At 45.3% G+C, this 15,862-nt stretch overlaps 1 protein-coding gene across 1 annotated transcript in view; it reads right to left on the bottom strand.

Annotated features, from left to right (window-relative positions):
• Positions 1–15,862, bottom strand: part of notch1b (notch receptor 1b) — a 43,150-nt gene that overhangs the window by 2,862 nt on the left and 24,426 nt on the right. The window contains exons 15-33 of the mRNA XM_085476147.1: positions 15,749–15,862; positions 14,901–15,020; positions 14,482–14,634; positions 14,139–14,367; positions 13,434–13,635; positions 13,109–13,262; positions 12,767–12,951; positions 11,989–12,121; positions 10,903–11,160; positions 6,794–6,906; positions 5,896–6,464; positions 5,184–5,618; positions 4,817–4,965; positions 2,853–3,063; positions 2,460–2,550; positions 2,049–2,211; positions 686–984; positions 299–446; positions 79–176 (exon numbers count right to left, since the gene is read on the bottom strand). Coding sequence (XP_085332273.1) covers positions 79–176; positions 299–446; positions 686–984; positions 2,049–2,211; positions 2,460–2,550; positions 2,853–3,063; positions 4,817–4,965; positions 5,184–5,618; positions 5,896–6,464; positions 6,794–6,906; positions 10,903–11,160; positions 11,989–12,121; positions 12,767–12,951; positions 13,109–13,262; positions 13,434–13,635; positions 14,139–14,367; positions 14,482–14,634; positions 14,901–15,020; positions 15,749–15,862 — 3,824 coding nt within the window. The remainder of the gene's footprint in view (positions 1–78; positions 177–298; positions 447–685; positions 985–2,048; positions 2,212–2,459; positions 2,551–2,852; positions 3,064–4,816; positions 4,966–5,183; positions 5,619–5,895; positions 6,465–6,793; positions 6,907–10,902; positions 11,161–11,988; positions 12,122–12,766; positions 12,952–13,108; positions 13,263–13,433; positions 13,636–14,138; positions 14,368–14,481; positions 14,635–14,900; positions 15,021–15,748) is intronic.

Genomic DNA, 15,862 nt, shown 5'->3' with positions numbered 1-15,862 from the left:
AAGGAGACAATATATTAAACAGTTTAACAGATGCACAAGGAATGTTCCTTCATTGCAGAAAGGGGGTTATTTCTATACCTTGTTATTTTGCATGTCCTTGTTGGCACCATTTTTGAGTAGCACAATGGCTGCCTCCACGTTATTTACTGCTGCGGCCCAATGTAGGGCTGATTTACCTGCAGAGACAGGAACAGGGTCATTAGATATAAAATTCTTTTTGCACCACATTTAGCACTAAAATGTGAAGATTTCAGGCTTTTGTGAATATCGTAAGTGGCAAAAAACATTGAAACCTTACCAAAATCATCAATTGCATTGACATCAGCATGGCAGTTAATGAGCTCCTCCACCATGCCCTCCACTGCAAGCCTGGCAGCCAAGATCAGGGGTGTAGTGCCATCATGCATGCGGGCATCTAAGTCTGTGGCACGGTTCCTTATCAGAATCTGCAAAGATGTACAACACATTACTCCATTAGATTCCTTTAGAATAATGAATTTTACAGGAAATTTAAAGTATTTTAACTTTGTACTATTAATATTTTTTTAATAGCTATATTTTTCACACAAAATGGTCATCACAATTTTAAGATGAAAAAAAAAAAGACTTTAAACGAGCCATGCTCACATTTGCATTTTGGGTTTCCTAATCCAAAAAGAAATAAATAAATGATAAAGAAACCCACCTGGAACACTCCTTGGGCATCAGCTGCCACAGCAGCATGCAGAGGAGTTCTGCCCATGTTGTCTTGTATGTTGGCATCAGCGCTGGCCTCCAGCAGGCGTTTAGCAGCATCAGAGCGGGCATAGCGGGCAGCCAGGTGAAGAGCTGTTTCACCCGTCCGATCAGTCTGGTTGTGGAGGTTAGCACCTTGATAGATGAAGTCATTGATCACATTAGCAGAGGCGTCCTCCTCCTCCTCGCTGTTGCCTGTTTCTAAACCTCCGCCACTGCAGGACGCAATCATCAGGGGTGTGAATCCATCTGCACGGAAGGACCAGAAGAAGCGAATGAAAAAAAAGGCACTGCATGGTCAGCACAGTACAGTCATATTAACTACTGCAAAACTACAAGAGGGTTCACTTCAAAGCACCTGGCAGATCAAAACAAAGCAACAAACAAATCGAATGTGGATTTGACACTTTTTCCTGGGTTGAATCATCACAGCGCTCTCTTTTTCGATAATAGATTCTGATCAAGGCCCCGGCACAGGAGAAGCTTCAGAAGGAAAGCGAAGCTAGAGGGATAGAGGCCAAGGCTTGCTAAAGCTAGACTACTGCAAAAACGAAGCATTAAAATCTGGCTGTGAGAGGCGGCTCAGTCAGTCGACTTGGATAGGTTTTCTCCTCTTCAAAAGGATAGCAAGCCCCAGATCTCGCAGATTTGGTCGATTCAAGTGCATCGATCCGCAACGGGGGGAAAAGTGTGCTCTCAAGATGTTAAACCTGTTACTTTGATTTTTCATAGCTTTTCTTCAGGGAATTTGCCACTTAGTACAAAGTTAGGTTTTTGCATCTGATGCCTTCATTGGTTTTTGTAATGTAGAATAAAAAAAGAAAAAAAAAGAAAACAGAGGCCTATTACTGGTCAAATGATTAATCTGATCAGGAATCAGTGTTTTCCCCCAGGCATCTAGCTTCCAGCCAGCTGCTTTGAAGAAGATCCTTTACCCTGAGGACATGGAGCTTTAGCAGCTCCTACATGCGCAATTACACACGCACGCACACACATAAAAAAATACACACACACACATCCTTAGGAAATAGGAAAAAAAGGCAAAAAAAAAAAAGACATATATACATATATACATATATACATATTTATATATATATATATATATATATATATATATAATGCACAATTATATATAATTATATATACATAATTTCCTAAAAACTGAGAGCTTTGCTGGCATGTGAAGCAGTTACAGTTCAGTAGTCTCTGTAATTTAATGGTTTATATAAAGACAACCAAGTCATCCGCAATAAAAATAACCTAAAGGTAAGAGGTCCCGCTAATATAAATAATATCTATGGTTCGTAACACACCTGGACCGCGGACATTGACATCCAGGCAGTCATTCTCAATCTCGCCCTGAGGGGGTGTGGGAGCTATAGATGGGATGCGCAGGTCAGCGGCATCCAGGTGCTGCTGCGTCCACTGGCGGTTGTCTGTCTGGTCGTCCGCATCCAACACAGCCTGCTCATCAAACTGTTAAAACGGGGACAGCAGGAGGTCAGACAACTGAAACTGACTTTAAATCGAATTAGAAAAAAACAAAAAAAAGTTTAAAATGTATTATAAAAAGATCATAAAATTATTTTAAACATTTAAAAATACACAAACAATTCTCTCAAAGCCTAGAATTAGATGTCTTATGAAATAGTTGCTCAGACTGTAAAATTGAATAATAATAATAATAATAATCATTATATTTTAGTTATGTCAGAGTTCCTTACCCTAAAGCGTTTCGCATCTGAAGGTTCGTCTTCTCCCCACTCAGTGTGGGTGTCATCCATGAGAGAAATGTCTGAGGTGTTTTTCATTGGCCTGTGATGAAGCAGAAAACCTTTTAAAAATCCTCGTACTCCACTGCTTCAGTCTCATACAAGCCACTCACCATTAATGGTGTAGCGATGCCGAAAAAACAAAAGCATTGATTGATTTCATACCACACCCCTCTGCCCCAACAAGTCAATTAATTCACACGTAAACCTGCTATATCATTATCATTAATGATCCAGAGAAAAATCCCATTTTTCCAAATTTTTACCTAAAGAACTGGCCCGTCACCCAACCCGCAAAGAAACACACACCAAATGACAGCGAGTGCCGAATAAATGTAAACTTACTTTAATCCCACCGAATCCTCTCCAACAGGCTCACGTCTCTTCTTCTTGCTATCTGTGGTCTTGAAGCCCTCGGGAAGCCAGAGCCGCCCGTGTTCATGACGGCGCTTTCGGGCAGCCACCATTCCCAGTCCAAGGAAGGCCAGCATCCCTAAACCGCCCAGTACCAAGTAGATTAGGTAGGAAACCTGTGGCGGCTCGGGTTCCACGCCACCTGGTAGGAAAATGGACATTATGTTCACAGTGGGCTGAGGACAAGATGTGGACCGCTGGACCGGGACACCCAGGATCAGCCTGAGTGTTCGAGCAGAGCTAGTCCGGCTCTCCTTCGCCCCGCGGATCCCACTCCAAAACGCAGCCAGTGTCTGAAATGGACTGACGATCCTCACCGTTTGTAAAGCTAGCTTCTTCTATCTATTCAGTAATAATCAGAATTGCTAACCACTTTTCATCAAAAAAAGAAAAAAAAGGGATGGGGCGTGATAAAAAAAAAAAAGAAAAGGGGGAGAAAAGTACACCACCACCACCTCCTCTCTCTCTTTTCAGCCCAGGGTACCAAGAGACAACTTTACCATTTCTTCTTTAAGAGAAAAAAGGGAGGGGGATTAATGAACTTCAAATTACTGCACGCACTTTAAGCTGTAAAGACGAAGGATTTATTAGGATTTTCGAGATAACAAAGACTCCCAACTTCTAGCACACTCCCGATCAATTTTTCCCCTTCTCTTTTTTTCCACTAACGATTTTGAAATGATAAACTCCCCCAACCTAAACCCTCAGAGATACATTAAGTCCTGGTATTACATTCAGCGAGGTGAAGGTTGCAGCAGCCCCTCACACTGTGGGATGAAGTGCGTGTGCGTGCATGTGTGCGAGTGTGATATCCGTGGATGTATATGTGTACATGTCTGAGAAACAGACAGATACGGTTATATTATGTGATTTTGGAGGTGGGGGGAGGTTGGATGAGTTGATTTACGGCAATTAACCATTTTGGAGCCTCAAGCCATTGGATTTACACCAAGGGGAGGACTCATTGTTTAGGCCAAGAGATTCACAACTGCATTTGTTCACGGCTGCATAACAAATACACAATCAAAGAGTTGTAAGGTTAGGACCCGACCAGAGGCCACGTCGGATACATTTGCTTCGAGCGTGAGCATGAAAGAGCATGTGTCTAATCCGAGTATGTTCTGTACGTGTGGACACCACGAGGCCTTAAAAAACCCCATCAGTGATTTTTCATGTTTTAGTCCTCATACTACTAATGACATTTATTTTACTTTACAAACAATCAAGCTAATTTGTGCGATCCTGTTTTACATTTTAGACTGTCTTCAAGAAACCTTGGGTTTGCACAGAAATGAAAATGATTACCAGTGTGTAAGATACACTAATGTTGTATTTGCATACAACATTTAAGGAGTGTAGTCGATTTTATGTTTTCGTTTATAAAAAGATCCAATTAAAAAAAAAAAGACTAAACCAACAATTATACATGAACAGAGATAAATGAACATGTTTTTTACATGTTAATCAAGAAGTTTTGAAATTTTAGGAATAAAAATATTTGCCTGGGCTTTGCAGGCTACATCAAATCTATTCAAGTGGAGGTTTGGCCTGATAAAGAAATATGCAGTACAACCTGAGGCCCACTACGTTTTTAATAGGAGTCAATGATGGCTTTGTTTTTTTCTTGTGATTTGTTAACAGTATGGAAAATACACAAAATCAATAGACTTTTCCATTGAGTGTACATTGATTAGAAAAGTTTCATCATACAATATATGAAAATATGAAGCAGCTGCTTTAGATCAAATATCTTTGGTAAAAAGTGTCCAGAATTTGACAAGCTGCAGTCAAAATTTGCTTTTGCTTTATTTTTTTATAGAGAGTTCTATTTTTTGGAAAGCCAAGAATGCATACAGACTTTTTAAGTCATGCAGATACCTATTAAATATACTTACTGTAAACAGCTTCAATGGTGAAAGGTACATCCAGTTTGCCACTGGACTCCAAAGCCCCAAGGAACGCTGCAGCATCACTTGTGCTCTGGAAACACTCGGTGGATTGTTGGAAGCACTGACGGTTGTCCACCTCCAAGTGGACAATTGAACTAGAGAGTGAAGAAAACACAAAGTGACTCCAGACTTTATCATTTTTCTGAATCTAATTAGCTTCCGCAAAGAAATAAAAATCTTCTTAAACCCCCCCAAAAAGAAAAAACTAAATCCAAAAACAAAGATGAGCATATAAAATGACAGATAATGGAAGAAAATGATCTGAACAATTTGCAGGTTAATGACTGAAATATTTTCAGAAATGCCTTCTCACCCTTTGATCTGCAAATGATCCAGCTCCCTCTTTGCTCTCTTGCTGTCACCAGCCAAGTCATACAGGCTCCTCTTGACCACATTCAGCACTTTGCCAGGAACCTCTGACCAAGAGTCCACTGAACGCTTGACGTTGTACTTTTTCAGCTCATGTTCGTTCCCATAATATGGGTAGACCATCATTTCCCCCTTTGTATCCTTCTTGAATACCACATTGGTTCGGAGCACGCGGCTCAGCTCGCGCAGGAAGCCGAAGGAGTTATTGAGGAGGTGTTCAGGGGTGATGTGGACAACCAGGACCAGCTGGCCCACGGCTAGCTTCTCAGGCATGTTGCTGGCACAGTCCAGGCCATCCCACTCGCACTCTGCGTTGTTGCAGCCCTGGTCGCAATGGCCATCGGCGTAGTGATCCTTGCAGTACTGGTCATAGAGAGGGCTGCAAAAAAATTGGATGCAAAGGCCCAATTAAATATCTCTTAATTGCACATATATGCTTAAAAGAAGAAGTATATGACACAGAAACTACCTACAGCTCTACTGGAAAATAATGAACTGTTGTATCAAAGACAGTTTTATCACTGTAGTTCTCTATCCTGTTTGTTCTTCTCAGCATCTAATTAGCAGCACACCAAGCAAGACAAATAGATTTTAAGATATTTAACTGGATATTTTATGAAGCTAAGCTAACTCTTATTTCACTTAAATACACTTACTTGCACTGTCCTTCCAAGTTCTGGCAGTCAAACCCATCATACAGACATCCAGCATTGTCACACTGTGAGTCACACTTCCCATCATTGAAGTATCGCCAGCACTGCAGAGCGGCCGAGCAGTTCTTCCACGGATCGTTGAAATTGAGCGAGCAGTCGCCGTTGTCCCAGCCGCACTCATGGTTGTTACAGGACACATCGCAGTGCTTGTTGTACTTGCGCTCTTCACACTGCGGGATCCCGCAGGGGACGTCCACTGGGGGTGGCGGGATGTTGTGGCCAGACCCTCCCGGGAAGCTGTAATCCAGGATATGGCAGCGGAGGCCGTTGAAGTTAGCTGGGCATTCACAGTGGTAGTACGGCTCCTCTGAGGTGTATTCACACGTGCCGCCGTTGTAACAGGGGTTCGAATAACAGGGACTGTCAGTGGGATATTGGCATTCAGGTCCAGTGAATAATGGAGCACAGAGACACGTGGGACTCTTATGACCGGAGATGCATGTGCCTCCATTGCGACAGTGAAGGCTGCCGCAGGTCTGGGAGTCGTATTCACACGTGGAGCCAGTAAAGCCCTACAGGAAGAATAATATATATGATTTATGCTTATTATATATTAAATAAATTAGACTGATATGAATATAAGCAATCTGTCTTATTCCTGAAAACTAAAATTCAAGCCAATATCAGGCTATCTATGATTAAAGCCAAGAGGGCTAATTTAGATCAAATATTAGTAAAAAAGTATATTTCCCATTATGGAAGCATCACATCGCCTTCTGTATGTCTCTTTTAAAAGTTACAGTCAACATTTAGATAATATTAAGAGGAATTTTTGCTCTTTTATTACAACTTTCTTATGAGTGACAGAGGTCTGTGTATATTTCCGAGAGTGTGTACTCACAGGAGGACATTTGCAGATGAAGCCATGTGGTGTATTACTGGCCACAGCACAGGTGCCTCCATTACGACAAGGTTTGCTCTTACAGCCATCGAACACAGTGTCACAACGCTGACCTACAGAGGTGTCACACACAAAAAGGTTTGTCATTTCATTTTCATTCCTCATTATAATTGTAAGGTTAATGTCACACCAGTACGTTTTAGATCAACAAACACTGTATATAAAAGATGTGCAGCAGCAGGGACTGACTCCTGCATCTTGCATCATTGCAATTTGATTTTCACTTGACTTCAGTAAACACTTTCCTGATTAGACTATGGTCTCAGTTGCTACATGCAAATAATATTGAACACAACATGACATTCATTTTGCCTGTTATTTTGTTCTGGCAAGTACTTTTTATTTTAAGCATGGTTTAAGCTTGAATCGCTACCTTATCGTGGTGGAGGGGTTTGTGTGTCCCAGGGATCCCAGGGGCTATGTTGTCTGGGGGCTTTTGCCCCCTGGTAGGGTCTCCCATGGCAAATTGGCCCTGGGTGAGGGACCAGACAAAGAGCGATTCATAAGACCCTTATGAAAAGGACACCGAGGGAACAGTTTACCCTGCCCGGGATAGGGTTACCGGGGCCCCGCCCTGGAGCCAGGCCCGGGGAGGGTGCCCGAGGGCGAGCGTCTGGTGGCCGGGCCTTAGTCCATGGGGTCCGGCCGGGCACAGCCCGAAGAGGAGACATGGGCCCATCCTCCCGCAGGCCCACCACCCGCAGGAGGCGCCATAGGGGTCGGGTGCATTGTGTGTCGGGTGGCGGCCAGGAGCGGCGGCCCTGGCGGACTGACCCCCGGCTGCCAAGACTGGCAATAGGGACATGGAATGTCACCTCTCTGGTGGGGAAGGAGCCTGAGTTAGTGCGTGAGGTTGAGAGGTACCGGCTAGATATAGTCGGGCTCACCTCTACACATGGCTTGGGCTCTGGAACCAGTCTCCTGGAGAGGGGCTGGACTCTGTCTCAGTCTGGAGTTGCCCCTGGTGAGAGGCGGCGGGCTGGGGTGGGTATCGTAATATCCCCTCGGCTTGCTGCCGGTACGTTGGGGTTTTTCCCGGTGGACGAGAGGGTTTGTTCCCTGCGCCTTAGGGTCGGGGAACGGGTCCTGACTGTCATCTGCGCTTATGCGCCGAGTGGCAGTTCAGAGTACCCAGCCTTCTTAGAGTCCCTGGGGGGGTGCTGGAGGGTGCGCCACCTGGAGACTCTGTTGTCCTGCTGGGAGACTTCAATGCTCACGTGGGTAACGACAGCGAGACCTGGAGGGGCGTGATTGGGAGGAACGGCCTCCCTGATCTGAACCCGAGCGGTGCTCTGTTATTGGACTTCTGTGCTAACCACAGTTTGGCCATAACGAACACCCTGTTCGAACATAAGAGTGTCCATAAGTGCACGTGGCACCAGGACGCTCTAGGCCGTAGGTCGATGATCGATTGTGTAATCGTATCAGCAGACCTGCGACCATATGTTCTGGACACTCGGGTAAAGAGAGGGGCTGAGCTGTCAACTGATCACCACCTGGTGGTGAGTTGGATCAGGTGGCGGGGGAGGACGCTGGACAGACCTGGTGCACCTAAACGCATAGTGAGGGTGTGCTGGGAACGTCTAGCAGAGGCCCCAGTCCGTGAGATCTTCAACGCACACCTCCAGCAGAGCTTCGACAGCATTCCGAGGGAGACTGGGGACATTGAGTCCGAATGGACCATGTTCAGAGTCTCCATTGCCGAAGCTGCTGCATTGAGCTGCGGCCGCAAGGTGGTGGGTGCCTGCCGTGGTGGTAATCCCCGAACCAAATGGTGGACACCAGAGGTGAAGGGAGCCACCAGGCTGAAGAAGGAGTCCTATCGGGCTTGGTTAGCCTGTGGGACTCCGGAGGCAGCCGACAGGTATCGACAGGCCAAGCGGAATGCGGCTCGGGCAGTGGCTGAAGCAAAAACTCGGGTGTGGGAGGAGTTCGGAGAGGCCATGGAAAAAGACTTTCGGACTGCCTCGAAGAGATTCTGGCAAACCGTCAGACGTCTCAGGAGGGGAAAGCGGTGCTCTACCTGCACTGTGTATAGTGCTGGCGGAGCGCTGCTGACGTCGACTGAGAAAATTGTCAGGCGGTGGAAGGAATACTTCGAGGACCTCCTTAATCCCACTGACACGTCTTCCGAGGAGGAAGCAGAGTCTGGGGATGAGGGGAATGACCCGCCAATTTCCGGGGGCGAGGTCACTGAGGCAGTTAAACAACTCCTTGGTGGCAGAGCCCCTGGTGTTGATGAGGTCCGCCCCGAGTTCCTGAAGGCTCTGGACGTTGTAGGGCTGTCCTGGTTGACACGCCTCTGCAATGTTGCGTGGAGATCAGGGGCAGTACCTGTGGACTGGCAGACCGGGGTGGTGGTCCCCATCTTTAAGAAAGGGGACCGGAGGGTGTGTTCCAACTACAGGGGGATCACACTCCTCAGCCTCCCTGGGAAAGTCTATGCCAGGGTGCTGGAAAGGAGAGTTCATCCGTTAGTTGAACCTCGGATACAGGAGGAACAATGCGGTTTTCGTCCTGGTCGCGGAACACTGGACCAGCTCTTTATCCTCTCCAGGATACTTGAGGGTGCATGGGAGTTTGCCCAACCAGTCTACATGTGTTTTGTGGACTTGGAGAAGGCATTCGACCGTGTCCCTCGGGGTGTCCTGTGGGAGGTGTTGCGGGAATATGGGGTGTCTGGCCCATTGCTACGGGCCATTCGATCCCTATACAACCGTTGCAAGAGCTTGGTTCGCATTGCCGGCAATAAGTTGGACTCGTTCCCGGTGGGTGATGGGCTTCGCCAGGGCTGCCCTTTGTCTCCGGTTCTGTTCATAATTTTTATGGACAGGATTTCTAGGCGCAGCCAAGTGGCGGAGGGCTTTCGCTTTGGTGGCCTCAGAATCTCATCTCTGATTTTTGCAGATGATGTGGTTCTGTTGGCTTCATCGGGTGAAGGCCTCCAGCTCGCACTGGAGCGGTTCGCAGCCGAGTGTGAAGCAGCGGGAATGAGGATCAGCACCTCCAAATCTGAGGCCATGGTTCTCAGCCGGAAAAGGGTGGAGTGCCCACTCCGGGTCGGGGATGAGTTCCTGCCACAAGTGGAGGAGTTCAAGTATCTCGGGGTCTTGTTCGCGAGTGATGGGAGAAGGGAGCCGGAGATCGACAGACGGATTGGGGCTGCAGCTGCAGTAATGCGGACGCTGCACCGGTCCGTCGTGGTGAAGAGGGAGCTGAGTGTAAAAGCGAAGCTCTCAATTTACCGGTCGATCTACGTCCCTACCCTCACCTATGGCCACGAGCTGTGGGTAGTGACCGAAAGAACGAGATCGCGGATACAAGCGGCAGAAATGAGCTTCCTCCGAAGGGTGGCTGGCCTCTCCCTTAGAGATAGGGTGAGAAGTTCGGCTATCCGGGAGGGGCTCAGAGTAGAGCAGCTGCTGCTCCACATTGAAAGGAGCCAGCTGAGGTGGTTCGGGCATCTGACAAGGATGCCCCCTGGGCGCCTCCTGGGTGAGGTGTTCCAGGCATGTCCCACCGGGAGGAGGCCCCGGGGCAGACCCAGGACACGCTGGAGAGATTATATCTCTCGGCTGGCCTGGGAACGCCTTGGTATTCCCCCGGACAAGCTGGAGGAGGTGGCTGGGGAGAGAGAGGTCTGGGCCTCTTTGCTTAGGCTGCTGCCCCCGCGACCTGGCCCCGGACAAAGCGGATGAAGATTGATGGATGGATGGTTTAAGCTAATCAAAATTAGCAACTCAATTAATAATAGCTCATCTTGTTAACCAAGGCAGCATAATCTGATCATTGCTACTCTCTTGTCCAAAAGTTTGCTTTAAAAAAGATAAATTTGCAATGGTGAAAAGCAGAAACTCAAAGCTTCCATAAACTTTAAACGGCTGATCTCACTTTGGTTATGTCCATCTTTTATATGCTGTGTGTAGTACAAACATGCAAACTGAATGATGAGGGCAGTTTAAACAGTGAGTGCAAAGAAAATACCAGCCAAAAAGGCAGGCTAACATATCCCCCCTCAAACTCTTTAATATACTCTCTAAGCTGTTTACCCGTGTATCCGGTGCGACACTCGCAGCGGTAGTTGTTGGTGAGCTGGATGCAGCTGTGCGTTCCACGCGGGTCACAGGGGTTTGACAGACACTCGTTCACGTCTCCCTCACAGCGCTCCCCAACATATCCCGGAGGGCAGATGCAGTGGTAGCCTCCGACTCCATCCACACACTTGCCTTTGTTGAAGCACTTTGGCTCTTTGGTGACTGGGTCAGTGAAGGGAGTGCAGTCGTCCACATTGATCTCACAGTGAACACCTGAAGATTGCAATGGAAGAGTAAGGGGGAATCAACAATGTTAAGTAATGTGCATTCATTTAAATAAAGAACATGAACAATATATCATTTTGAGAATCACCAAAAGCGGTTATGACTTTAACAAACTGTCAGCAGGTCATTTGCTTTCTATTCTGTCATTTTCCAGTAAATTGCAGATATTAGTGTCCCTTTATAGAGGAAATTTTGGATAAAGGGTATGAAATTAGGTCTGGACTTTGAAAAACAAAAAGATAGACATGTCTACAAAGACATAAAAAAAAACAGTAGTTAAGTTTGAAGAGATACATCAGGGCATGTTGTATGAAGAGTTTTATATAGTAACATTTTAATGTTTCGAGTAAGAAAAGATTTCAGAGATCCAAAAACAGATTTAAAAAGTCCACAAATAAACAGAGAGTCAAAGTGCTCTGCTTTTCCAGTGTAAATGGCTTTAGGTTAAACCAGACCTTGAAACTGACCAAAAATGATTAAAGTCAAGACGTTTAGAGCCATTTTTAAATACTGACCTGAATTTGTTTTAAAAAAAAAAACTTTTTTAATCTTCAAATTTCCAACAACATGTTGGCTGTTTTGGGAAAACCAACTCTATTGCCACTTTAGACTGACCTAAAACACACACGCTCCCTTCATGTCTGAGAGAAAAATCAATAGAGTACTTGACAAGTAGAGGAAGAGATGGAGCCAAGACGGGAGGTGGAGCTTTTATGCCCGGGGTGCTGTTAAGCCCTAATTAATGAAGCGTGGAGACAAGTAGGAGAGAATGGAGAGGCAGAGAGGTGTGGAGGAGTGTGCGTGGGGTCTGCTGACCTTGGGTTCCCCGGGGACAGGAGCATTTGTAGGTATTGATCAGGTCAATGCAGGTGCCCCCGTTCTGGCACGGCTGGGAGAAACATTCATTGATCTCCACAGAGCAGTTGGTCCCCAAGTATCCTGGCATGCACTGAGGAAGAGAGGGAATAAAAGACGAAAGAGGAATAGAAGGAAGAAGGAAGAGCGGGACAGCGAGAGAAGAGAGGGGAAAGTTAATCGATGTCTGACATGAAACAAAGATGTTTTTTGATTACCTGGCTGTTTTCTGGCCTCCATCCTGCCAAGGCCAGAAGATCCTTTACTCCGGAGAAGATTAACATAACCAAGCTGTTTGTTTTCTATTTATAAGCAAACCTCTTCATTAGGACTGCAGCAGAAAGGATGTCTGCCTTAAACTTAAATTCAATGAACAGCTACAATTACCACTTCTTAGTTGAATGCCTCCAACAGTTAGTTAAAAAGCAGGTTAATATCATATAATATAGAAGATATATTAATGAGTTGTAGCTTTAAGAGTAAAAATATTTCTGCAAAGAAGCACACATCTAGAGTTATACAGTCACCACAAGAAATGTGTTTAACTATAAATGTCTCCAAGTAATGTTTGTTAGAACAACCAAAAGTTGCCATAAAATATAAATGACATATTAAACTTGAAAAAAATGCAGTACATATGTGCCATGGTGCACCAAATTTATGTAAAAAAATAGACACATAAAAACAAATCTGAACATAGATAGCAAAGGGATAAAAACGTTCTCTTCGCAGTTTTTACCTTGCAGGTGTATCCGCCCAGAAAGTCGGTGCAGGTGGCGCCGTTTTGGCACGGGTTCGGTGTGCATTCATCTACCTGCTCCTCACAGTAGCTCCCGGTGTATCCCACCTGACAGTGGCAGTAGTGAACATTTCCTGCGTCCAGACACTGACCCGAGTTATGACAAAGATGCGCAACATCGACTCCTAAATGGATAGCAAAAGATGATGGAAGTGTTGTAATAAAATTCTTTATATTTTGTCAGTAATCGGCAAATAATATACGACGTGATATTCTAAGTTTAACAGGCTAAACATTGTTAAAAAAAACACCTGGCATAACAAGGCTTTTGAAACCTCTCACCTCTCTGTTTGGCTGCCACCTCACAGGAAACACTTGGGACGTCACAATAAAGGCCCGTCCATCCAGTCTCACACCCACAGCTGTATGTGGTGTCTGTCTGCCAGCAAGTTCCCCCGTTTTTACAAGGAGACGAGTCACACCAACGAACCAGGTTCTGAAAAGCATAATAAAAGTAACAGATGTTGACTGTGCGGTGTTAATGCAGTATGCATATGTTATTTATCAATTCAATATGCCAGACAGATGTAATTTGCTCATTTTACGGTTAAAACGCAGGGAGCCTTGAAGACAATCAGAATAACTTTGTTCTACTAGCTCCTCCTACCTGACAGTTTAGTCCTGTGTAACCGTGTGGGCAGGTGCATTTGTAAGTCCCATAGCTGTCCTGGCAGGTACCGCCATTCAGGCAGGGTTTGGAGTCACACTCATTGATATCATGTTGACAGTAGCTCCCGGTGAAGCCTGGTGGGCATAAACATGTGAAGGCATTGATGCCATCCACACAGGTGCCACCGTTGAAGCAGGAGCTGTAGGGAAAAAAATAACAGACGTCAGCGCATCAAATTAGGGTTAAAATATTCTACAGCTTTTTAGGGAAATGAGAGTAAATCAATACAGCTCTCATTATATGAGCTGCAGGCAAATTTATATCTGATTCACAGAAAGTTCACCCAGAACAAACATTTTTGTTGCAGCATTGCTCTACTTCAATTTCACACTTTTCCCCACACATTTTTTTTCACACATTTTAAAACTGACTGAATAGAGCAGAACTAATGCTTCGGCCATTTTTGCAAAAAACATTAGAGCTACACATTAATTTAATGTAAAAGCAAACTACTATGTTGAAACCTACTGTTGTATATCAATATTTCACCAGAGGGGGCAGTAGTGGACAAGAAAACAAAGATTACAACTCCAAAGCGCAGAAAGTGAACCTGCTGATCTTGAAGAGATTACTCACAATGACACAGTGGCAATGTCTGTGGGGTTTAAATCAAGCAAACAAAACCTTCTGTGAGCTCTGTACCTCTCAGTGCAGTCAGGAGTGTTATTTTCACAATGAATGCCACTGAAGCCGAGCGGGCAGGTGCAGGTGTAGCTGTTGACACAGTCAGTGCAGTTGGCTCCGTTCTTACAGGGGTTGCTCTCACACTCGTTGATGTCCTCCTCGCACCTTGTTCCGCGAAAGCCGGCCGGGCAGGTGCACAGGAAGCCGTTCACCTCGTCATTACAGAGCCCTCCGTTGCTACAGGGGTCTGCAGGTGGAAGCATTAGACTCAACTTTATGTTCTTATTGTGCTGCTTGTGTGCACTTTCATCAATGGACACGAAGAGGAAACACATAAAGGGAGAAGGACTGATGAACTTACTGGGCTTGCAGTCGTCAATGTTGTTTTCGCAGTTGCGTCCGGTAAAGCCCGGTTTGCAGCTGCAGTGGTAACTGCCCAAAGTGTTCTGGCAGGTTGCTCCATTGCGACAGGGATTCTTCACACACTCTTTGATGTCCACCTCGCAGGTTTGACCTAGAAGGGATTAGGAGAGGAAACAGAAAGCAAATATTATATACTTCTTCAAATGCTGGCACAGTAAGTATGAAATTAAGAACATAATCATCTTGATTACAATCCAAGGATCTCTTATTAGAAATGTTTGTATTAAATTAACATTTAACATTTACATGTGTACTTCTGTTCTCTAAAAAGGCTGCTCTCTGAGTCCTTTTTGACCTTTTCTATGACCTCTTACTCATTCCTGGAAGGTACTCATATATGCAGACATTAATAATTACCTTGCCATCCTTCAGGACAGACACAAGAGAAGTTCAGATAGTCCTCTGATTCCTGACACAGTCCTCCATGCTTGCAGGGTTTGGAGCTACAGGGGGCCATCAGAGTTTCACAGTTCTCTCCTGTAGTGTGCAAACGCAAGAAAGAAATACACCGTTAACTGAATTAAACTCTGTTTAACATTTATCTGTCACTATGTGATACCACGCAGGAGTCATGAACTTGGAGATAACCCAATCCAAATGGACACAGAATCATCTTTCAATCAATGCTATCAGAAGATTTTAGCCAGGTTCTGTCAGTATTTGAGGCCTGTGGAGATATTTCCCTATCTGTTTCCATAACATACTGCTAATACAGGAAGTCGGCTCCAGTTTCCGGCCATTGTGAAGCCATTTGCTGTTCTGTGAGACAGGAAGCAGGCAAACAGGAAATGTGTCAAGCAACCCGTTCCCACCCCAAGCCAAGCAAGAGTCTTTTAGTATTCAAAGCGCTGTGGATTTTTCCAAAAAAATATACAAGACAAATATAAGAACAATTTGCCCTTAAACTTCCCATGGTTGTGTTTGATTAAATACTAAGCCAGATGACATTAAAATGCCATTAAAATGTTTCCCAGCTCCCATCACGGATGCTTGTGGATCACAGAGGAGCACAGTGAGTCAGAGGTTTGGTGTCTTTGAGCCCTGAGGAAGTCTTGCTGCTGAACTTTACTCAAGAGCTATTTCATCCGCCACACATTTTCCTCTTTGCCCAACAGCCGGTGGAAACTGTCTCCCACAGCAAGGAAATGCCAGAACGCCAGGCCAACACATGGGTGTATCAAATATTTTCAATAATATTTTCATACCCGTGTAAGGCAGGATACAGTTGCACTTGTACCCTGCAACGTCGTCAATGCAGGTCCCCTGGTTAAGGCAGGGATTGGAGGCACATTCGTTGATGTTGTTCTGGCAATTTGGTC

This window comes from Copadichromis virginalis, linkage group LG12 (genome assembly GCF_057382275.1).
Source record: "Copadichromis virginalis isolate Kocher_CV1m ecotype Utaka linkage group LG12, C_Virginalis_male_GT1.1, whole genome shotgun sequence".
NCBI lineage: Eukaryota > Metazoa > Chordata > Actinopteri > Cichliformes > Cichlidae > Copadichromis > Copadichromis virginalis.
The sequence above is the reverse complement of the archived record's forward strand: the minus strand, read 5'-3'. Positions and strand labels throughout refer to the sequence as shown.